The sequence below is a fragment of the Pezoporus wallicus genome, unplaced genomic scaffold, assembly GCF_028554395.1.
Source record: "Pezoporus wallicus isolate ANWC-B61680 ecotype Strahan unplaced genomic scaffold, APGP_CSIRO_Pwel_v1 contig_6999, whole genome shotgun sequence".
NCBI classification, from domain to species: domain Eukaryota; kingdom Metazoa; phylum Chordata; class Aves; order Psittaciformes; family Psittacidae; genus Pezoporus; species Pezoporus wallicus.
In genome coordinates this window covers 3038924-3064306 of record NW_026640180.1, presented here as the reverse complement: position 1 = coordinate 3064306, position 25383 = coordinate 3038924, and the positions used below count along the sequence as shown (strand labels likewise).

Below are 25383 nucleotides of genomic sequence, written 5' to 3'. Positions count from 1 at the left end.
TGTAAGACAGAAATGTCTGATTGGCCAATCCGCCCCTATTAAAATCATTGGGAAATTTGCCAGTTACTTTGAAGGGTGCAATGTGGAACCCATGAGTTATGACTGCAGTTACTAATAATCTACCATAATATCATACAATTACATTACATTTACATATATTAAAAAAAGATAACATTTCTGCCTCTGAAGACCAGATAATCTACCTTACAATTTGTATAGCCAGCTAAGTTAAGCACTTGGGGACCATGTGAATGAACTGTGTCTTTGCTTGATTATGTTTCTAGGATACAGCTTATAATAAAAGACCATGTATATACGGCACAATTCCCTTATCACACTTCCTTTTGCTCCAGGAGGGGTAGTAATTTTATTTTGATATATACCATCATCCAGTGCCTCTCCCCAGTGTTTGTTTGGCTGCACACATTAGCAGTAGGCAGACTGAACAAGGCTCCCTGTGCCTCTCTCCCACCATTAATCCTTCATTAACGTGCAAATACAGAAATACAGAAAGTTCTGGTTCCTTCATACTCCTTTGCAGAGCCCAAGTTGTATTAGTCCCAGAGATAAATTTATTTTATTGAAATGAGTGATTGTATATGCTGTGCTACTAAATATGCAAAATTTGTCATTTATGGAGAACTTATTTAATTCATGGGACTGGGACATAACTGCAGACTGATTACTCCAGATGCCCTGAGTCTTCTTGTGGGCTTTTCTCTGTCCTCAACTGGACAGAAAACTATTGGGGGCAAAAGGGTTTCTTGGACTGGTTGTCATGGTTTAACCCTAACCAGCAACTAAGCCCCATGCAGCCGCTTGCTCAGTCCCCTGTGTAGGATGGGGGAGAGAATACTCATGGGTTGAGATAAAGACCGTGTAAGAGGTAAAGCAAAAGCCACACATACAAGCAAAGCAAAGCAAGGAATTCATTCACCACTTCCATGGACAAGCAGGTGTTCAGTCATCTCCAGGAAAGTAGGGATCCATCACATGTAACTTGTACTTGGGAAGACAAAACATCATAACTCCAAATGTACCCCCACTTCCTTCTTCCCCCAGATTTATATGCTGAGCACGACATCATATGGTTTGGAATATCACTTTGGTCAGCTCTTTATGTACTTATACCCATTAGAAGGGACCTATCAAGCATTCTAGCTGCCACTGTGTTACTGCATTGCTTTGAAACAGGAAGATGCTGACTTCTGGTGGATTGTGCCACCATCTGTGTGATTGTATTAGTTCTGAAAATATGCAGCTTACTCAGGTGTTGTAAGAAAACATTTATGCTGTATATCTTCACCTGTTGTATAGCTTAGCTGTATGAGGAATTAGACTGAAAAATTCAGTCTATTTCTAACAAAGAACGTAAAGTGGAAGAGATGTTCTCTGTGAGAAGGTGACAATTTGTTACTTTGCTCTGTGGCAAAGTAGAATTGGCCAATATCAACTAGGCTATACACTCTGTAAATTACTGCTAATCTCTTAATCTGTTTTATCCTACACATATTTAAGAAAAATATAGGGACTCATTTTATAAAGTGACTTCTAATTTTGCACTCAGAGGTTGCACCCTCACCTGTAGTCAAACAGTTTGATAAACAGTTGTCTGAACTAGAGTTGTTCAGCTTTTTTTTCTTTTTAATGACTCCAGTTACTGTTCTTTGATGTAGAAGCAGAAGCAGCTTTGACAGGGATAAAATGAAGATCTCTGAAGTCATCATATGAGGGTTGTACTGCATTTGGTGCCCACCTGAGGTAGACAAGCGATACAGTCTTAAATGAAAGCAGACAGATAGTACCAGCTGCCCTGTGAAGTCTGATGTACAGCAGTGCGTCAGCTAGTAATAAGGCAGTTGCTGTCTGAGGTATCTCAGCAAACAGTGTTTTCTGTAATCTAACCTAGAAAGGGATTTTCTGTTAGGGGTTATATTGAAGTGTGGTGGCAGAAGGAGTTGGTACAAGAAGGGAACACATCCCTTTGCACTTACCCCAGAGCCAGAAGCTGAGTGCGTTGCAGCTGGTGAGAGGTTTCTCCTAAATCAGTGTGGCTGCCTGTGCAATGAGGTGGCAGTGGCAGTGCTGGGAAGGAATGGTTCATGGCATCAACAACTGGTTTGGTACTTTTTGAACTCAAGGAAAAAGTGTTTACATTGGAGATAGACACAATAGTTTTGCTTGTAAACAGAAGGGGCATCTATTTGGTCATAGCACAACTGTTGATATTACTCAAAGATCAAAGGCCAAATTACTTTGAATAACCTGAAACCTATCAGTACTTCACAGCTGTCCCAGAAGACATTACCTAGAGCAACTTGTTACTTTGAATTAGAAAGTATCTCAGGAAGTCAGAGATAAAAAGTTCTGCTGGTAAGTTCTGTGAGAACTACTTATCATATGGTTTTGTATCTTCAACAGACTATCGGAAAATGGTGTTTGTGTCCTGAATGTTAAGACTATTTCATAATCCTTATTAACTGGTACTGTTATTATGAGCCTGCTTGCTTTAGCCCTTAGGTAACAAAGTTCACTGCTCCATCAAGCTCTGTCATAATCAGCCTTATTATAAAAACATAATATCGTAACCTTCAAGGGTTCCCTGGGCTAGTGCTATAAAAACTGGGAGTAAACTGAAGTAATCTTTAGGCTAGCAGTAGTTGTAATGGGAAAATACAACTATTTTTATGCATGGAATGTACATCCTCCCTTCCCACCCTCTTCATGCTCTTCTCAACAGGACAAAAGCTATCCCTCAGACCCCTTTTGGAGCCAAATTAACTCATCAAAGCAGAACAAGTTTGTAGCACAGTGTTCACTGCATATCAAATGCCCATGCACTACTTTGATTTCCATTTTTTTGGAGTGGAATGCAGTTGCCATATTATAAGTATTCTATTTCAAGGAGGAAAGCTAGTAAGTTTTTCCCCCAAAGTAGCTGATTATTCAATGGCAAAAGATGTCAAAGATAATGAAGTAAAAAGGGAGCTAGGCTATGATAGTATCTAGCAAGAAAATGTATCTCATTAGAAGGCATTCCCACCAGAGAAGTCTATGGTATTACATGCATTAATTCCTTTCTGCTGTTGTTAACCAAGTTTTGGATGCAAACAGCATGCTGCCTCAGTGACAGTGCACAATTGTGTACAAACAGTAATTAATCGTTGGCTCCCTGAATGGAGCCTCTGTGAAGCTGGAGCAAATCAAAGGGCTGGCCTGGTTTCCAGCACTTGAGGAACATGCCATGCTGTACAATTGGGAACATTCATGTTATGAATATCACCTTGTAAGCTGTGTGGCAGGAGGCTGAGGGTAGCTGGTCTCCATGGGCTGAAGTCTGTATTCAACAGAAGGACCTGCCCTTTGGTGTTTGGTGATGGGGACAAACTGTGCATGCTGTAATCCAAGGATCTTTCAGCTAAGTTTCCTAGCAGTTCTGGAAAGAAAAAGGAAATCAGCCTCACTACACAAAATATTTCTATGTGGATTTATATATTCAAGGCTTTTTGCAAGAGCATGTTTTTGAAATGGCAATGGAGCTTTCTGCTGTTGGACACACAGTATAAGTTTACTGATACTTTGGCATTGGTGACAAAGACCAAATATGCTGACAAGGATGTAAGCACTCTCTCTTACCCCTACCCAGTATCTTGGCTGGAATTAAGAGCATTTTGAATAAGCAGTGCATTTTGAGGCAGAGAAAGGAGTTGTGTCAGTATGAAACACAGTCGCTGTCTTTAGGGTATCGACACATTACCAATGATCCTTGTGGCGGTGTCTGAGGCACCATAATATTTCCTTGTACTTAGAAGATGCAAAACAGCTTCCCAACAGAGAGTACAGTGTGGGATATGTGGGTAAATATTGGTCTGCTTGGAAGGATAATGAGTGAGTCACTATCATCATTGGTGCAAGTGTGGGTTTGGGGAGGGGTTGTGCTGAGATGCATTATGGAGGGAAGGGCCAGGGAGACTGTCAGGCACTGTATTCTAAAATCACCTGAAAAATACCACACTATTTGCAGTTTATATGACAATAATAGTCCCCAAACTGTAGTTTGCAATAACTGTACTGCAGCCCATGTGCTTGTCTTTGCAGAGTATTGGGACATTTTCTGCAATGGTAAAATCCATTTTCCTGGGCAGTTCAGTGTTCGAGTCAACGCGACTTCTTCCTGTGCTGTAGCTGAGTAGCAAAAGGAGATGAAATACCAGATGGTTAAGGGAGTCATATAAATTGAACTAAAAGTGGGTTGGATTGTTGCTTCATGTAAATTGTCCCAGGGACTTGATAGGATTTATATCAGCTGGTGTGCTGTTCCTCTTATTTGTTTAACATACACACAGTATGAGATAAAAGTAAAAATCACACTGATCAGTTATTCATTTGCCCACTTCTCTTATGCAGATAAAGTGGTGGGTTTTTTCCTTCACATCTTTATGACAGTCTGTGTTGCTGAATAGATTTTGGTAGAGAGCTGTAAGGTCTCACAACAACTTTGCAAGCAGGCTTGTGTACCTACACTTTTTTCTTTCTATCCTTTCTAAGCCTAATATTGATCAGCATTACTTGTACCCTGACAGGTCTGATTGTCCGAGAGGTCAGCATTGAGATTTCCCGCCAGCAAGTGGAGGAGCTGTTTGGGCCAGAAGATTACTGGTGCCAGTGCGTTGCCTGGAGCTCTGCAGGCACCACCAAGAGCCGGAAAGCCTACGTCCGCATTGCATGTGAGTGTCTTTGCTCTGTGTGTTGCGTTGATGATGTTTGGGTGAGGAAAAGGGGAGTCTCCCTTTGGGAGAGAGATTTTGTTTCCAGCCAGTTAGGCTTTGTATTTTCTGCAGTTCCAAATGTGTACTAGACTTTCAGTTAAGAATTTCAGTTTATACTGTTCTTAAGAGCAAAATCTTGTTCTTCTCTTTTGTGTGTGGGAAAAGCATCAAACCCACTGTTTTTTGAGTACAGCAGTTATATTTCTCAAGAAAAATGTCTGAAGACAGTTAATAGGAATGTTACCAAAGTAAGCTATAAAATGAGATGACAGTTGCTCCTTTAATGGAGTCACAGAATGTTTGAAGTTGGAAGGGACCTCTGGAGGTCATCTGGTCCTAAACTCTGCTCAAATAGGGTCACCTAGAGCCAGTTGCCCAGGACTTATTCCAGGCAGCTTTTTAATATCTCCAAGGGAGGAGACCCCACCACCTCTCTGAGCAACCTGTGTTAATGCTCGGTCACCCTCACAGTGAAAAAGTGGATCTGGACCCAGCGCTCCAGGTGTGAACTCCCCAGTGCTGAGCACATCGGAAGGGTCCCTTTCCTCCACCTACTAGCAATACTTTTCTCTAATGCAGCCCAGGGTACCATTAGCTTTATCTACCACAAGGGTACGTTGCTGACTCTTGGTCAGGAGCCCCAGGTCCTTTTCTGCAAATAAAATATGCATCTCTCCATCCATATAATAAAGCTGCTGTTCCTTAACATAGAAAGAAGGGTGTGTTTAGCATATCTTGTAATCAGATTGGTAGTACAAGTTTGAAAGTGGTCATCTCAGCCTTAATAATTCATCACTGTTATTCATGGCTACTAATCTCAGTATTTATTTTGAACCATTCCCAGCTTAGACACCAAGAACACAGGGCAACCAGTTCCTTGAAAACAGATCTTCATCTGACTGTACAAATATTTAATGTTCATTAATTTTCAAAGAGATGCTTTTCTTTGTAATAGAGTAGTTACACTGGGGACTCCCATTTCTCTTTCACATGATGAAATCCTGCTTTGTATATGGGAACAAAATATATCATCTGGAATTATATCTGTTCCGCTGTTTTCTCCTCAGTAAAAGCACATTTTGTGAGAAAAGGTCATTAGAAGCTCGGTTTGCAGCATATTTCTATTTCCTGCACTTTTGTGCCTAACAATTTATAATGAGATAGTTCTTCTATGATTCTACGATTCTATGATTCCAGCCAAATAAAGCTTTTCACAGACATGTTAGAGGAAGGACTCTCTGTCATTTAAAACTCTCAGTTGAGAGCTTGATTTTCCTTTTTTTCTTGATAAAGTAGTATGTTGTTAAATCCTTGAAGAGGAGTTACCTTCTGTGTAAACATTCAGACACAAATCTCGAAGGTTCAATTTAAATACCCATTTTTGAATGTGTTTGGTCTGAGTAACTGACTGGAAATAGAGGACCTGTACTTTTGAGTACAGGATTAACCTCATATAAGAGTTTCCCCAGGGTTAAGGGAAGTTGAAATTGTTATACAGACTGCCTTCCTGCCAAATTAGAAATGCCATTATGTACGTGCATAGTGCTTTCCCATGGCAGGAAACTTTTCAAGACTTTGGAGGATTTCCTTTTTCTGTACTGAAACAAAAGAGCGCTATTTCATTTTTATTTTCTTCTAAGCAGTCAGCACTTCAGAGAGGCTTGGCAGTGTTTGAACAGGTTTTTTAGATTATGAATTCTAAGTTAACTCATTAAGTCGATTTCATGTCCTTTCAGCTAGCCCTTGGCAGATGATCATGAAATAAACCCAGTTTAGGAAGTCCGAAAGTATTTCACTTGATGGACTTTTGTGTACTGCCATACCTATGTGCTTAATTTCTATATAACACATAATCATTGTATGTGTATGCAAGTTATTTTATATCAATTGGCATTTCTTCCCAGGTGTCCAAATTTCTGTTGAAGGCACTCAAAATATAATTTGTTTCTTTTACTAAGCATGTCTTGGAGATAGAGGAACAATGAATTCAGTGATTTTTCTAGAGTCTTGGTGGCCCTTTTTAGAACAGTCTAATTAAATAAATTCCAGGGAGTTTCATGTTTCAAGTGTGGCTTTGTGTTTTACTGAAGGTTTTTTTTTACTTCTTGTTTGTCACTTTGGGGTTCTAGGCCAGCTGTGGTGCAGGCAAATCATTTAGACTCCTTGGGATTAAGGGCTGAAGGCTTTCAAACTGCAGATTTTCAAACAGCAGCAAATGCACACTCTCTGCAAAATTGTCCATTTCCAATTTCACAGATTTCTATAAATTTCTCAGGTAACTCAGGATGGTTTTTTTTTAGGGGCTCAGACATATAATGTGGGGTATACGCCTTATTTTGTCATGTCGTTTTGTCTACAAGATCACTGTTTTAAACTGTGGACTCAGATATCATAGAATAGTTAGGGTTAGAAAGGACCTTAAGATTGATATACCGAGACTTGTCTGTATTCACAGCCTTGACTTCAGAGGACTGAATATGAATTGGCAATATAATAGTTGTTTCCTAATAAGCTTTAAGCCCAGCTGGTAAGTCTTCTGATATTTATACAATGTGCTATTCTGGGATGCAAGGTAGCGTCCATGCAGTATTTATTAAACCAGAAAATCAAGGATGTCCAAAATTGAAGAGGGACAGAAGAGTCCAACTCTCCAGCTCTGTCTGCGTGCTTAACACAGTACTCACTTTTAACTGGTACAAAAAGTAAGCACTGACACCTCTGGGAAAGGTAAGGGGTAAATGGAGCATGTAAAGTGCTCTGCTGAAGTTACATTATTATGTATCTTAATACCAGAACCTGGTGATTCCATCTCTACAAGCGCAAACTGTATCATAATTAGTCATACAGTAAGAAAAGCTTCTCTCCTTTTCCTTCTCTTTCTTCTCCTTGTTTTCTTCCTCCTTCTCCTATTTCTCCTTCCTCTCTCCTTCTACTGTTCCTCTCTTTTCTCCCTTATGACCACTAGTCTTAATTCTGGAATTCTTTGTCCTCTCAAGGGCTGGAGCTTCACTCTATTAAAATAAACAAAAAAAAATAGCATGCAACATCTCTGTTCACTGAGCGTGTAATAGAATTAAGTGAAAAGTAATTTGAAAGTGTGAAGAATGTGCATCCTGGAAAAAAGTGGCTTGTATTTGTTTAATGCAGGGTCAGGCATGTGTCAGAAAGTACATAACAACCCAGTCAATGAATGTTCTCTGTGAAAATCAATTGCAACATCACTCTGGCCAAGAGCTTCAGTTATTCAGGAAGGGAGTAATCTATAAATATGGAGCGAAGATGCTGCTGGTTTTCAAAGGCTGCCCATGTTAGCAATATAAACAGGAAAAGAGTATGAGTCTAAAGACAACATCCTGGCTTCTCTTAAGTGTTCAGGGAATTTAATGACATCTCACCATTGCACTTCTGGACCACGAGTATGCTAGGAAATCACTCCCTTCTGTGCAGGCTGTTTCTGAAAAGGAGCTTTTTTTCCTATTTCATGGAATTCATCTTCCTGAGGCATTGATCTCCCCATGAGAACAGAGCTGAGCATTTCGTCCTCTTAAACTAGCAGGTTTGTTGTGATTAATTTTGACTTTGCCATCCTAGAGATCTCAGTAAGCAACAAAGTAGGAACGCCAAATGTATATCTTGGTGGAGCTGGAAAGATACGATAATTTTTCAGAGATATTTGCCTATGAAAGTGCTAATTTCCTATTTATTCACACATTTTTATTTATTCTAGGCACATCCTATAAGGAGCACTAGGAGTCACTAATATGTTTCAATACAGTTTTTTCTGCTACTTTTGTGTAGTAGGGAAGGAGGAAAGAGGGAGATTGGGAGTAGTTTTACCTTTGGCTGAAAAAAAGCAAGCCCAATACAAAGTTTTAGTGTGAATTTCATGTAACAGGACTCATGTCATTAAGTAGATAAAACCTAATAGGACAAAATTCCTGTTAAAAGGATGAATGAGTTCTAAGCCTGTGTAACCAAGAATAGAGTTAAACCCGCTGGAAAATACATCTGATAAAGACTAAACAATAGCTGCAGCATTTGACCTAATTTTAGATCAGATAATAAAAGGGTGGCTAAGACAAATTGCTTTGAGCCCATGTGCATAGAGCAACCTCACTTTTCATTTGCTCTAGTTTGGTGCTGCTGTAGCTTCACTGACTTCATGATGTTAACCCATGCTGTCCTTGAGAAAATCTGGTAAGAATATAAGCCCTAAATCTGCTGCCAGGATTTGGATTTGTTGAAAGCAAAAAGAAAGCATCTTTCTCTGTAATTTCTGTTACCCAGTCTTTCTCGGTGTAATGAATGTGGATAGTCTCTTCCTTTATTCATTATCTTAAAATATGAATTTTAAATAAAACATTTTTAAAGGCCCTGATGTAGTAAAGAACTGTGCTTAATCTTTTGTATAATTTGATCCTGGTTTCCTATGTACTTATATAAAAGCCTTTTTTCCCCCAGACATTTTTTCAAAGGCATGTAGCTAATATATGCATGTCAGATAGTGTATACTGATAAGATAAATGCAGTTCAGAAAAGTAGACTATTTCATCAATGGCTTATCTCCACTTCAAAGGTACCCAGTCACACAAAAAAACAGATATAAAAAAAAATCACAGATTCTTTACTGGCTCTTGGTTATCTCACCTTTTAGTACTGGGGCCCATGCTCCATGTTCTAGTGCTGTAGTGCCTTTCTTCCCTCTCCTCTCACATCTAATCCAGGCAATGCTGTGAGGGCATGTTCCTGTAGCCACCAAAGCATTAGATCACATTGCAACAAATACAAAGTTGGGTGGATGTCAAGATAGGGAGAGAGAGCTGGGAAGGACATCATGTGAAAATGTTGATAGGAAGGTATGTCTAGGATATGCAGTATTTAAAAATAACTCAAAAATGTGTTTTGTGCACTTTGGTAAATGTGTATGAGAGTTAGCAGAGATAGGAGTTGAATTCCTTCCTTGTGTACCATTTAAGTTGCCACTAATCGATATCTGTTGCTTGTAGTTAATAAAGGAATAACTGAGGCATGTGGTCTTGAGCTGAGATGACAAGAGAGAATAGCAGATCATGGAAAGGGCAGCAGAGAAGCTAACTGAGCATTTGACATATTTGATACTACCACTCTGCTTTTGCTTCTGATAGGAATGTTTCTGTACTGCTTCTCAAGTTAACATGGGAATAACTGGCTCCCAAGCTTAAGATTGTGGTTGCAACAGTAATAAATACAAATCACATTGCTTTTTAATAAAGAACTAAGACTTTACAAATTAAGGTGGACTTGACTTAACTGTTAGTGTTGCTTAAAAAAAAAAAAAAGGAAATTATTTTACTGAATTTATGTGAATTTAATCCCCTAGTAGGAGCCTTGAGAATATCCTACCTACACTGTCATACCTAAGAAATTACCGTCTTTTAGTCGTCTGCTCAGTGCCTAATGGTGAAGCATAGATACAGTCAGGAAATTAGCAAAATGTTATGTATGTTTTGGTAGTGACCAGCTGTGTGAGTGAGGTTAGTGTATCGAAAGAGCAACAATAGCAAAGTACCAGTTTATACAACTTATTTTCTGTTTTAGTGTTTCAGTGTGTTGTAAATTCAATTCTACATACAAATTGCTGTGTTAACATGATGCTTTAATGTCTATCTTTAGTACCTCTGGTATATCTGTCATCTAAAAAGGCAGCTGCTGAGGTTAGGTCATTTGAACTTTATATTTAGATTTTTTTGAAAAGCAAGAACTTTGTATTCCATCTTCAGTCACCAAATAAAATAACAAATAGAATTAAGTTTATATGTTAGTTTGCAGGTTCATCTTAAAAAAAAAAAACAATCAAGAAATACTGACTATCAAGTAAAAATATGAGGAGGATCTATGTACACGTGGGAACACATCTGCTCAGTGAATTCTTCAGTTTGCTTGCTTGTATTTTTTACGCTGGTATCAATACCAAATACATTGGCAGGACTGCTGGCAACGTGATGCTTTAATAATTCATACTGCCTTTTCACAGACAAAGAGCTCCTGACCCAGAATGGATCAAATATTTTACTTGTTTTATTGTTTTGGTTTTTATCTGTACACCAAATGTGTAGCAAGTTCCGTATGTACTATGGAAGTAAGTACACTTACTTCCATAAGTGTAGCCCCCATGGAAGCTGTGATGCAAAGAGTGTTTTGTCTTACCATCAGGTGTCTGAACTAGCTTAGAGCTGAAGGGAGGAGGGGAAGAAAAGGCTCTTCTGCAGATGTGCAGGCAGTGAGTCTCTGAGGAGTCATCAGGGTGCAGAGTTATCCCCAGCTCGCTGATGATGCCATTGGCAGAATGTGGGCCTGACAGACATGCACCTCCCATTTACTCAGGCTGTGAACACATAGCAAATAAAAGAGGAGAGAAGGTCTTGGGCTCAGGCAAAGTGTCTTGCAAATTGTATCCTAGCAAGCAAAGGGTCTCTCTGTGCCATAGCATTTGTCTTTAGAGCTGACCAGATGTGAAACATTCCCTCCAGAGAAAGGAAGAGTGTCACAGAGTTGTGTGTTGAGCATAAAAATGGGGTTTTGAGCTGTTGACTTATTGCTTCTGTTGATAGGTCCAGCTGCTGATGCTTGGGCCAGATAAGAGCACAGCCCTGTCCAGCTGTGGCCTCATCCTGTGAGCAGCAGCACACTGAAGGAGGGCAGGAGGCTTTGATCAACATCCAGCATGTAGCTGGTAGAGCCGGGAACTCCACAGGGCAAGGCACCGCACTTAAAACAGTAATTCATAGAGGTTTCAGAGGGATCCCCTGGGTTACAGACACTCCTGTGGCTGTCTCAGTGGAGATCTGGTTTGATCTAATTAACATCAGAGAGCTGGAACCACACAAGGACAAAGTGAAAAAAAGTTTTTTGTACCTAACCTTTCCATTACTTACCCACCAGCGTGATTGATCCCCACACAGAGGCCATAGACTCAGCTGTGAACAGAAAAGAGAGGCCAAAGTATGCCTTATAGTGCATGGTTTCTTACATTCACAATTGCAATTCAGTCTCTAATGCCTTTCTTGCAGAAAAACGTGTCTGTTAACTCCACCAGCATCATGGAAAGTGATGGAAGAGGAACAGGCCAGTTTTACAATGTTAGTCATGTCTCCCTAACTCAGCATCAGTCATCCAAATTTGGGAATGAATGCAGTGAGATGTGGTTTCATAAGTATGTAGATCAATCTTCATTTTGTAGAATATTTTCCCACTCTTTTTCCACGATTATTTTTCTGTTTCGGTATTTCTTACTAGGCTAGCTAAAATTAAGTCAGCATTGAACTTTGCCTCTTGAGAACACTCAGCATTAGGAGTTATACTTGAAGTAGAGTGCTTGGCTATATATTGATCCTTTAATAATGGTTAAAATAATATGAAACCATATTCCCTTTTTTCCTAGTGTTTTAATTGCAGTTTTGCTTATGACATGTTTTATAGATATATATATATATATAAAACCTGTGTATACTTAACCCATATAAAGAAAGCTATCTTCTATATGGAAATACATACGTTTAGGTCTTATGACCTAAAACCTTACGAAGGTCTTTTCACATTCTTAAAACCTTAGTTTTCTGAAAGCACACATCAAAGGTAGTTCTCTCGATGGGCATAGCTACTATGAAAGTTGGGCAGAAAATAATGCGGTTTTTCTTCTTGTGCTCTTCAAGCTTGCTTATTTGTTTGAATTGTTTGTTATAGAAGGAAAGTTGACGTTGGAGTTACTAGAAGGCACACCGAGTCTAAGGTCTATCAAGGGCAGAAATCCATCTTTCTCTGACAGTAATGCTGCATTGTTCTGTTCGTTTCTGGTTTACATCTAATTCCTGGCTGACAAGTGTCCGTTTTTCATGCTCATTCATTAGTCACCCTTGCATTAGCACTGCCTTGAAGGCATCTGGTCTACCTCTTATCACATTTCTCAGAAATGATAAAAGATATCCTTAAAGTTTTACCCACCCACCCATCACAGTAAAACCTGGAAGAGTGAAGAGATAAAATACATTGGATTAAAAAAAAGGAATAGGGTCATTCTTTACTCTTTCATAGAAGTTGACAGGTAGAAAAGGAAATGGGGAAATGCCACGAGTTCCTATAGAAACTATTATCTTTAGCAAGTGAAAATGCAACTTCTGAGTGGCTTATAAGCTAAAATTTCATTAAACATGAAAGAAAGTCATTTAGCGGTGCATAAAAATTAAGATCTAATGCCCCTTTCCCCAAAACCCCATAGTGATTCACAAATAAATGTAACAATATGGTGTACACTGAGATTATTACTCTATTTCAGTTTTATGCTTGCGAAAATGCTCTCATTTCAATGCAGGTCTGAAGGCAGCCATCTGTCCTTACCAGAGACGGTTGTGCAGGATTATTTCAGGAATCTTGGAGGGAAGTCTCATCTTAAGTATGCTGTAAATGTGCTACAATATATGCCACAAGAGCCCCCTCTGAATTTACTAAGACTGTACATTGGTAAAGAAAATAAGTCTGGCTCAAGCTGGCAGACCAGAATTTTAATTCTTCTCCTTAGTTTCTTTTTACGAAAACAGCCTTCAAGGGAAATTATAGGTGGGGGATGTGGGTGCAGGCTGTGCCCTGAGCCTGGTGGTGATATCCCCTCCTGCAGCTGGGTGAAATATGCGAGAGAGCTGGTGATTAAACCAAGATGGACCCTTCAGCATCACTGTCCACCAGGGTTTGTTCCCCTCCAGGAGACATGAGCTGTGGCAGCAGTATTACCTGTATAAGGGGAGGAGGAGTATCACTAGCACAGACAATCGGGGATTATTCTTCATTACCCAAATAATAATGGGAAGGAACTGCAACTACTCTCTTGTGTCTCTCCCTATTGAAGGCGAAGGTAGAGAAGGCTCTCTCTCACTGTTGCAATAACAGGGCTGCTGCCAACCTGAGGCTTTAATAATTCATACTGCTTCTTCACAGACAAAGAGGTCCTGATCCAGAATGAATCAAATTTTTTATTTGTTTTATTGTTTTGCTTTTTTCAGGCATATTTTCTGAAGATTGTTAAAACTCTTTTTTTCCTGCTGTTTTTTTTCTTTTCTTTTTTTTTTTCTTATGGAATGTATTTTATTTGTCTGTTGCTATTCTCATGAGAAAATGTGTCCCTTCTGTCCTTGCTTGTAAGGAATTGTAACTTACATGACAGTTCAGAAAAGTGACAACTGTTATTGAACATAGTCTGCTTGGGAAGGATCCAAAGTCCCTCAATACATTAGCAAGCTCACCCACTCCCAGCTGACAGTGTGAAGTTGCCATGAGACTGTAATGTTTAAATGGCAAAGGAAGCTGAAGATTGAAGGATTAGAAGGACAGTGTTGTTACAGAAGTCATAGCAAGGGCCATAGAAAAAGAAAGCAGTCATTTCAAAGCCCAGTGCTGTTTTATGATCATTAGAGCAGGTGACAGAGTTGTTTGTCCAGGCCCTCCTCTCTTCATCACTTAAAGAAACACCTTGTTGGCTTGTTTGTCTGTTACAAATGGCAAACCTCATGCTTGGTTAGGTAAAACCTGCCCTGCACAGCCGCCATCTGTAGTTCTTTGTAGGTGGCATGGCTGCAGCTGGAGGTGGTAGGATAGTTCTGGTGTGATAAAGCTATGACCATGTGGGAGAGAGCCAACAGAGCAGGGTATAAGAGCTCCAAATCTTGTAAATACACAATTATGTACTTTGCCTCTCCCCCTCCCCCGAAATTAGTATCATTTACTCAATAGTGTCTAATGGCTCCTTTGAGAACATTACTGGCTATTATATCAAGGCCCCTACTTAGTGTAATTTTAGTTTGTGGATCATTGACCTGCTCAAATCCAATGGCACCATTAAAATGGCACACACAGCAAGGCTCTGAGAGCAGGGGGACCTGGGGTCCTGCAGAGTTTATCTTACCTGCAGCAGCCCCACTGTGATAGCTCCCGAGGAAAAGGGTCTGTTCATATCCAGCAATTCAGGAAAGACAGGCCAGCCAGGAAGGGTGGTGGGGTTGCGCTTTATGTGTGGGAGCAACTACAATGCACCGAGTTCTGTCCAGGGACAGATGACGAGTGAGTTGAGAGTCTGTGGGTGAGAATTAAGGGGCAGGCTGGCAGGGGCGATACTGTTGTGGGTGTCTGTTACAGACCACCGGATCAGGGTGAGGAAGTTGACGAGGCCTTCTACAGGCAGCTGAGAGCGGCCTCACAGTCACAGGCTGTGGTCGTCGTGGGGGATTTTAACTTCCCTGATGTTTGCTGGAAGGACCACTCGGCAACCCAGCCGCAGTCCAGGAGGTTCCTCCAGTGTATGGATGATAACTTCCTCCTGCAAATGGTGGATGAGCCGACCAGGAGAGGAGCGCTGCTGGATCTCATCCTCACTAACAAGGAGGGTCTGGTCGAAGCAGTAAGGGTTGAGGGCTGCCTTGGTTGCAGCGACCACGAGATGGTGGAGTTCAGGATCTTGTGTGGTAGGACTAGTAGAATAGCAAGTAGAATTGCAACCCTGGACATTGGCAGGGCAAACTTTGGCCTTTTCAAGCAATTGCTAGGGGAAATCCCATGGGCAAGGCTGCTTGAAGGCAAAGGGGCCCAAGATAGTTGGTTGGCATTCAAGGATTGCTTTTTCCGAGCTCAAGATCGGAGCATCCCAACACGTAGGAAGTCAAGGAAGAGGGCCAAGAGACCTGCGTGGCTAAATAGGGAATTGCTGGGTATGCTCAAGTGGAAGAGGAGAGTTTACAGGTCATGGAAGGAGGGGCTGGCCACTTGGGAGGAATATAAGGCTGCTGCTAGAGGATGTAGGAAGGCAGCTAGGATGACTAAGGCCTCCTTAGAATTAAACCTGGCGAGAAGGGTCAAGGACGGCAAAAAGAGCTTTTTCAAATACATGGCAGATAAAACTAACACCAGAGGCAATGTAGGCCCACTGATGAACGGGATGGGTGCCCTGGTGACAGAAGATACAGAGATGGCAGAGTTACTGAATGCCTTCTTTGTCTCTGTCTACTCTGCTGCAGGCAGTCCTGAAGAGCCCTGTACCCCTGAGACCTTAGATGAAGTCAGGTCAACGGAGCGGTTTGCCTTAGTCGATGAGGAATGGGTTGGAGATCAGTTGAGCAATCTGGACATCCATAAATCCATGGGTCCAGATGGGATGCACCTGCGGGTGCTGAGGGAACTGGCGGAAGTCATCGCTAGACCACTCTCCATCATCTTTACCAAGTCTTGGGAAACGGGAGAGGTGCCTCAGGACTGGAGGAAAGCAAATGTCACTCCAGTCTTCAAAAAGGGCAGGAAGGAGGACCCGGGTAACTATAGACCGGTCAGCCTCACCTCCATCCCTGGGAAAGTGATGGAACACCTTATCCTTGGTGTCATCTTAAGGCATATCAAGGATAAGAGGGTTATGAGGGGCAGTCAACATGGCTTCACCAAGGGGAAATCATGTTTGACCAATCTCTTAGCCTTTTATGAGGAAATAACACGGTGGATGGATGATGGCAGAGCGGTGGATGTGGTCTACCTTGACTTCAGCAAAGCGTTTGACACAGTCTCCCACAGCATCCTCACAGCTAAATCGAGGAAGTGTGGTCTGGATGATCAGGTAGTGAGGTGGACTGTGAACTGGCTGAAGGAGAGAAGCCAGAGAGTTGTAGTCTATGGGGCTGAGTCTAGTTGGAGGCCTGTAACTAGTGGAGTGCCTCAAGGGCCAGTACTGGGACCAGTATTATTTAATATATTCATCAATGATTTAGATGAGGGAATTGAGCGTACTATCAGCAAGTCTGCTGATGACACTAAGCTGGGAGGAGTGGCTGACACGCCAGAAGGCTGTGCTGCCATCCAGCGAGACCTGGACAGGCTGGAGAGTTGGGCAGGGAATAACTTGATGAAATATAACAAGGGAAAGTGTAGAGTCCTGCATCTGGGCAGGAACAACCCCAGGTTCCAGGATAGGTTGGGAAACGACCTGTTAGAGAGCAGTGTAGGGGAGAGGGACCTGGGGGTCCTAGTGGACGACAGGATGACCATGAGCCAACACTGTGCCCTTGTGGCCAAGAAGCCCAATGGCATCCTGGGGTGTATTAGAAGGGCGGTGGTTAGTAGGTCGAGAGAGGTCCTCCTTCCCCTCTACTCTGCCCTGGTGAGACCGCATCTGGAATATTGTGTCCAGTTCTGGGCCCCTCAGTTCAAGAAGGACAGGGAGCTGCTGGAGAGAGTCCAGCACAGGGCAACGAAGATGATTAAGGGAGTGGAGCATCTCCCTTATGAGGAAAGACTGAGGGAGCTGGGTCTCTATAGTTTGGAGAAGAGGAGACTGAGGGGTGACCTTATTAGTGTCTATAAATATATAAAGGGGGAGTGTCACGAGGACGGAGCCAGGCTCTACTCAGTGGCAAACAATGATAGGACAAGGGGTAATGGGTACAAACTGGAACACAAGAGGTTCCACTTAAACTTGAGAAGAAACTTCTTCTCAGTGAGGGTGACGGAACACTGGAACAGGCTGCCCAGGGAGGTTGTGGAGTCTCCTTCCCTGGAGACATTCAAAACCCGCCTGGACACATTCCTGTGTAACCTTATCTAGGTGTTCCTGCTCCGGCAGGGGGATTGGACTAGATGATCTTTCGAGGTCCCTTCCAATCTCTAGCATACTGTGATACCGTGATAATTCCAGCTGTCGATAACAAAGAGGTTAAAGTGGGATATTTTTAATATTATTATGCATTGCTAAACTAATGCTATTTTATTTTGTATGCACTAAAATTTGTTTTTTTTTTAAGGCAAGGTCTTTATGAGATAGATAATCCTTGTACACATGAGGCTATGGTGAAATTCAGAGCTGTTAATGTTTCAGAAAGGCAGGTAGGACAGTAAATCAACCTGTCAAGGGAAAAAAAAAACTCAGATTATTTCTATCTAATCTCCCTCTACTGTCTTCATCCGTCCATATCTGGATGCCTGAAAGCTATTATCAATATACTATTTATTACTGTGTTTATACATTTCTATTACCAGCATGGTAACTTTCTCATTTATCGTCAGCTATGATATCAGAGCATGATACTTCTGTTGTAATTGTCTGCACTGTGCACATATGTGTACCTGCTAGATGCACTAAGGTGTACCTGATGTAGAGGTAATACCTGTGTAAGTAGTGACAATACGATCCTAAAGGTATTGCTAGCCATATAACCCTAGTTATTTGCTAACTTAAGGCAAACTGTATTAACCTGCCATGATATGTGCCCAGGATACCTACTGAGCCCAGAGGATGTGTGGGAAGCCTGGGCCAAAGGAAGAATGTCACATCCTGAGAAATCCACCAGCTCCTGAAAGAGCTGCTCATCTCCATGTTTAACATTTAGATGGGGGTGTGTGGGGAGGGTGGTGGCAGTGTATAACTTCATGATCTTGGGGTCCTTTCCAGCCCTGACCATTCTATGAAGGTCACTCAGCATTTTGTCCTTAGAATGGCTGCTACCCCCACAGGGCACCTGGAAGGTGTTGGTTGTACAGCTCAAATTGACCCATACAACCCAAATCTCGCCTGGTTATCCTGTCAGAGAGGGTAGGCTGAAGTCAGTGGGCTGGTGATGCAGTGGGAGCTATGTACAGACATCCTTAGACAGCCTAAATCTGTCTGTTTGTCTTGCTGTGGTCACTCACTTTCACATAAACAAGCCTTGCTAGCCTGAAATAAATCCTATGTGACAAACATGCTGACAGGCATAGAGTCTGGTGAAGCTTGGCATGTGATCCTAAGAAACGATCACTTCCAGATGTGTGCTCCTTTTCTTTGATGAAAGTTATACAGTGTTGTAGGTTAAAGCACCTTTCATCAACAACTAACTTTAAAGCAGTGGATTTTGTATGGAAGTAGCTGTAATATTGGCATATGTTTCCTTTCAACAAAGAGTAAACCCCAAACAAGGAGACAGCTGGAGGCAATAAATTCTTATATTGCCAGGGTAAGATCTGCCAGGGCTTATCTTTCTGTGCCCTAAACTGTAGCCATAAATCCCATCAGAGAGGCTCTCAGCATCCCTGCCCTGTGTGTTGGAGGGAGCAGGAATGCCAGTGGTGGGGAGGGAGAGGGTTTTGAGGTCATGCCTCTCGTGCCTGTGGTGCAGGGGAAGAACAGAGATGCCTCAGTTTCACTAGGGAAATGAATAGGTTTAAGGACTTTAGAAGTTTACTATGTTATCAACTTAAGTTAAAATCAGCATCTCCGGTTATGGCAGAGGTTGTCCATGTCATGTTTAGATTCACATTTAATTCCAAGTAGTTGAACAACCACATTTTCCCCATGTAGGCTAAGAGACAGAGGTCTATCTAACGGAGAGTTTCAGAGGAGCTGACTTTGGTGGCAGACATCACATCACCTTTTGCATCTGTACGTTTGCCTGGCCCTTTTTGGCCTTTTGGTAGAAAGTTCCTTTGTGGGGTTAGTTGCAAATCAGTTCTTGGAGGTAATCTAGATGAAATATAACTCTTTGCATGGCATATTTGTAAATTGGTTCAATTCAGTGACCTGTTTTCTAGTACAGTTGCATGTTGTGGCTTTAAAATATGAAATATTGGGCTTTTAAGTTGTTCCTATATTACTTGTTTCCAATACAACACAAGTAATTGTGCAACCTCACCATGCACTGGCCCAAGGAAATGTTCTGAATTCAGAACAAAAAGTAAAATTAAAACAAGTTTTTACAAGTTTTTTTGAAGTCAGGCCAGCTCTTTCGTGCGACTTTGAACATGGCCCCATGTCCATTTGTGGATGGAACCAGCAGCAGAGAGAAATATTTCCAGTTGCTACTGGGGCTGGATGTTCAATTCTCCAGAGCCATGTCCTCCCAAGCACAGTGGAGAGGATGCCAGTCTGTGGCAGAAATATGGAGCCAGTAGTAAAAAGGGACTTATCAAGTCCATTTTACCACCAATGCAAAGATACTACAGAAGTGTACAAAAAAAAGCTTGAGAGCACAGCTGTCCAGTATGATGGAATTGGTCTGATGTTTGGGGGCACATTCCATGCCCTCTCTGCCTGCCACATTTCTGTGGTGCTGTTCAGGGATCCAAGCACAGTTCAGCTCCACATTAATAATAATAATACTAATAACAGTAACAATTTATTGCTACATGGATATTGAGAAAGTGAAGACAAATAGCTAAAGCTGTAAAGTTAATGCTTATAAACTAAAAGTACATTAAATTGCAGCACGAGCACTTTCATCCATGAGTTTAAGGCAGCTCAGGTTATGTGCTGTAGTTCTAGGGATTTTTTTAATTCTCTGTAACTTTCTTTAGTACATCACTGGCATAGGTTACCAAATTATCTGGAAAAGGGACTTGTTTCGATTTTTGTTCTGTGTCTGGATATGACTTTCCCCAGTGAGACTGTGGATCCTTGCTGGGTTCACATGCTCTACCACAACACAAATACTGAATCCACTATGAAACCTTTAACCACTTAATGTTGGAATGAAGTGGAAACATGTCCCAGTCTTTTTTAAGTGCTTCACTTTCTGGGAAACAGAAATGCGCTTTTTTTTTTTTTTTTTCTGTTTAGAAAGTGCTCCTGCATTTATTCACTATGGCAATCAAATGTAATTTAAACAACCAGCTAGTAATATTACTGCTTCTTTTTCTTCTCTTTCTCCCTCCCCAGATCTCCGAAAAACTTTTGAGCAGGAGCCCTTGGGGAAAGAAGTGTCCCTGGAGCAAGAGGTCCTGCTCCAGTGCCGTCCTCCTGAAGGCATCCCAGTAGCTGAGGTGAGCAGTAACACTAGTGTCCTGGCACTTGGACATTCTAAGGCCTGATCAGTGGCTAATGGTGCAGTAATGCGCATGGCATGAAGAATGGGTGGTAATGGAGAGCTGACTGACTGCTTTTCATGGACAAGATTTATCGGGATCTGATTAATGGTTTTGGATTATAGAGCCTTGCTGGAAAGAGCTGCAGCAGTTTTCTTTCAGTTTTTTCTTCCCTTTCAAAGTTCACAGTTATATCTGGCATCCAAAGGACACGTAGCTTGTCGAGCATATCATAACAGCCTGCTATCTTTCCTTTTCCTTTTAGAGAAAAAAAACCACACTTATTCTGAGAGGCACCTTTCAATCATAGTATTTAATTTTTAGATTGCCAGATTGTATTTCCTTCCCATGTTTATGCATGTGCTCATGTGTGCACCAGCCAATCAGCTTGGCAGAAGAGGATGTGCCATGGTTCAGTATGGGCTCCCAGGTGAAGCAGCATGAGATGGAGACAAGTAGAGGATGTATCTGTCTAATAATCCATCTTTAGAGGCTTATCTGGTTTTCCTCCTGGCTTTTAAGTAAACCTACAATGGGTAGTATGGCCCCTACCTGCAGGAGCAAGCCTACAGTTCATCAGAATCTGTGCCCACCAACAGCAGCTGGTGTCCCTGTGAAACAGCAGCTTCCCTGAGTGCAATGGTGGCTCCAGGTTCAGATACACTGCTCACAAAAAGGGGGTATCTGAGTCATAGGAGGCCTCTGAAATCCTAAATCTGTTGCAGATGTTAAGAGAAAAATTGATAGTTAATGATGGTAATTCCCTGATCTGGATTCTCATCTGTTTTCCTCCACCACGCTACAGAAGAAGCTGTTGCCAATTTGCATTAGGATAAGTTGAGACTGTCATGGCTAAGTAGCAAAGTGGTTGTCACTCAGTGCTGATGACTGTTTTCTCAGAGGAGGTGAAGCTTAAAGTGTTACCTCCCCATCTAACCCAAGCCTAGATTTAATCGGAATTGCAGAAACGTGCCCACAAACATCAGAAGGAATAATTAGCATGGAAGATTTTCCCCATTTTCATGTTCCATAGGCTGTTTTCTTTTCCTGTTAAGATCCCCAAAATAGTAGAGACCATTTAGGTCTGCCGAGCCAGCTTCCTGACAACTGTAATAATAATCAGTTTGCTTTCCTCAGGGACTTAGCAGCAATTTTTTATTTTCCTTTCTGATGCTTCTTTGCATCAAATCAACTTGCTGTTGTGCCATGACAGGAGTGTTTGCAGTGGGATATGTTGTTCAGGTAGTGCAGAGTAGTACTGGGGAACTTCATTATCTTTGCTAGAAACAGAGATTGATGATGACGGATAGTTTGAATGCTGTGTTACAGACCCCTCTGAAATTTCAGCAGCCAGTCTGGTTATTCCCTCATAAAGGTCTGTAATGCCCCATTGTGTGGCTGGGACTAAAACAGTATGGTTTGACATGCTGTGTGGAAGTGATCTCTGAAAAGATCCTCTGTGAGCTGCTCTCATAATAATTGCACTTTTTCCTGCCTTCTAGTATTCTGGCTCACTCTGTCAATAGTTGAGATTCATGACTGTACATTAACTGGCTCTGAATCTTACTTGTACTGTGGTCAGGGCAGATACCAATTAACACTTGGCAGGTTCAGAAATCGTATACTCCCTGTCTGACATTCAAAAGAACTGTTCTCGGTGTTGGTTTTTTCCTCTTCTGACTTTTGAAGTCAGAAGGAGATCAAACACCCAGATTGGACAGCCGCCTAATACAGCTTCTTTGTAGATTCTTTCCAACACTATTAAAAGAACAAAGACCCGAGCACTAATGAATATGAATACCTTAATGTGACACTTTATTACAGCCACTTGCTGAAGCTGGTAAGATAAATTTTAAAAAATGGGAAGATGAAAGGTAACTTGGTGGGTTGAAGGATTACATGATTATTTGAATTTAAAGATGAATGAGTTCTTTGTTTAAGACTTCGTTTATTTGTTCACAGAAGTTTCTGATATGATGGCACAGGTAACTAAGTAAAAAAGGACTTAGGAGAAGGCTGGCAGCAGGCTGAGGTTATTTCCCATCTTGTTGAAAGGCAACTTTGAGTGGGATAATGCATTGCTGCAGCTGTGAGCAGCATTTCTAAATGCTTGTGAGCACGTACCTGAGACTCTTCCTACTCTGGGCACTGTGTATTGTTTTGGGTTTTTTTTCCACTTACTGGCCTCTGAAATAGTCACTGGATTTAGCACCAAAACTGAGGAAGAAAAGCTTACACTGTGAAACTGCACAGCATACACATTCAGTGTAATGCAGTGCTGGAGTCCAGAGTCCCAGCAATTTCCCCTTGCTTTTTCTCTTTGATTTTATTCTCCCCCTTCATTTTATTTTTTTTCCTGGTATTTCAAAGTGGTGGGAACAACCATGCTCAGAGATACATTCTGTCCTCTTTTCAGTAGCTGGGGAATTTAGTCTTATAATTCCCAGCATATTTAACTGCAATTAACTGTGTCAAGCTCTTATGGATCAATGCTAGAGCAGATCTTGCTACTACTGAAAAGCTGAAACACATAACAGCATACAGCTGCTCCAGAGGGCAAGAAGGACAAAGACAGAGATGGCAGGGAAGGCTTTTAAGGCAGCACTTTCCAGTCCCTCAGATCCACTAGGACATGACAAGTATTAGAGTAGGCTCAGATCACGGCCACCAGAAAAAAAGAAAAAGCCCAAGGTCCAAATAGAAGAAGGTATGTTAAAGTACACCAGCCTGAAGTCAAATTGAAGTATGTCTAACTTGTTCACTTGGGACAAAGTAAGGAACCAAGGGTTTGCTTGGTTTCTGGGAAAACCAGATCACCTCCTCTGCAGCCATATATCCCTGCCCACCAGCCCTGACCACCATCGGTTCTAGCTGCACCATGGCATGCCTCATCACTCCCAAACTTATATATCAAGCTGAACCTGCCTGCAGGTTCTGAAACACCTGGGTAAATGTTATGTCTTTTCCAGTGCATGGCCCCATCAAGCAGCAGAAGAACCAATGCAGACACTGTTACACTGAGGTTTCCACACATAGTCAAGTGGTGAAGGGGCAAATTTACATATACCTACTATGGGAAAAAAAAAAAAAAAAAAAAACAAACCAAAAAAACCAACCAAAACCAAAAAGGAAGGGACATAAAACCAAACAATGCCCTTCTGTAGCTCCCTGTCTCCTGCTTCTCCTCGACAGGGAGAAATACGGTAAGGGGGTGACATAAGCAGTCTGACACACCAGACTTGGTGGGAGCTGCCAGTGTTCAGTGGAAATCAGACAGCTCCACAGCATCAGTGGAAACATCCATTTCAATTCCACTCTCTACTCTGTATGCATGTTTTCAAACCTAAACTGAGAAAGCAGGAAGGATCCCACTCTGCAACACTCCAACAGTAATGGCAGAGTTATTAGCAATTAAACCCTTAGCTCATTTAATTTGTTCTTTGAAAGATGCCAGCATCATACTGCACATGATAAAGTATAGTTAAAGACACGGAGTCAAATCAAGTTAGCTCATTGCAATAGGTTATAGATCAAAACATAAATGAGATGTAAGATTAGTTAATATGCCATAAGCTACCAGACAAACTTTTGCATTGAAATGTGTGATTTGTGGCACCTTTAACAGGGGGATAATTGCTTCTTTAATTATAATTGAGGTGTTTCACAGAGTAGTTTAAATGCAGAACAGGGTGTAATGTACAGTTTGGTGACCCAGCTGGATTTAAAACTGAATGTGATATTTATCTACATTCATGGCTTTAATTAAGAACTAGAGCAAGGGGAAAAGCATCCCTGCGTCAAGAGGCAGAAGAGGGTGTTTTGTCAAGTCAAGATGACTGTGAAACAGACTTCATTCAGCTGCTTTTGCCTGGGCAAAATCTGGTGGAAGCTGGGGACTTCTCCAAATAGGCAGCATCAGGTGGCTGCTTCATCTAATTGATTATTAATATGACTGCTGTTTGCTTTATTTCATGAGAGCCACTTATGTTTTGCAGTGTTATCCCTTAATTGGGAGTTCATGTGTATGCATTGCCATGCAGGTGTGTGTCATCAAGACAGTATTTTATATTCCCAACAGGAAGGTGAGCTCTAAGAGAAGCAAGTAGAGGAGTTCATGGCCACAAATGCTCATTAGCTGGGAAGTGACACTGTCCTTTGCAGTGCCTTGCAACTCCATATTATAATGGGAGGTTTTCTACAAGAGCATTGACATGAACCATGCTAGTTTATCCTCTCTATAGTTTGCTTTTTGTGTCAAAGATGGCTCTGGGATGCTGGTTTAGCTAACACAGGATGCCTCCCCTCTTCAGGCTGTACTGAGAAAGAGCACAATTTTACCTGATGTCTTTTTCGAAGACACACAGTGTGGGACACAGCTTTTAGCTGCGTATTTTATGAGGTAGATGAGCATGGCTCCCAGCTTTCCCCTTAGAGAAGAATCTCTAAGGAGTATCTTGTCCTGGAGCTACTATTCTGTAAATCTAAACAGGGGAAGTTCAGATTAGATATAAAGAAGTTCTTTTCTGTGAGGGTGGTGAGGCACTGGAATGGGTTGCCCAAAGAAGTTGCAAATGCTCCATCCCTGGCAGTTTCCAAGGCCAGGCTGGAGAGAGCCTTGGGTGACATGGTTTAGTAGGTGTCCCTGCCCATGGCAGGGGTGTTGGAACTGGATGATCTTATGGTCCTTTCCAAGATTCTATGATTCTACGATTAATCCATCAGGTCCTAATTTGGCACCAACTGATTCTTGCTCCATATAGCCAACAGGCCTCGTAGTACT

At 41.6% G+C, this 25383-nt stretch overlaps 1 protein-coding gene across 2 annotated transcripts in view; it reads left to right on the top strand.

The window, feature by feature from the left end:
• The window catches only part of UNC5C (unc-5 netrin receptor C), a 250650-nt gene that overhangs the window by 173809 nt on the left and 51458 nt on the right, over nt 1-25383 (top strand). For both annotated transcript variants that reach the window (XM_057418022.1, XM_057418021.1), the window contains exons 3-4: nt 4584-4727; nt 20458-20561. In XM_057418022.1, coding sequence (XP_057274005.1) covers nt 4584-4727; nt 20458-20561 — 248 coding nt within the window. The remainder of the gene's footprint in view (nt 1-4583; nt 4728-20457; nt 20562-25383) is intronic.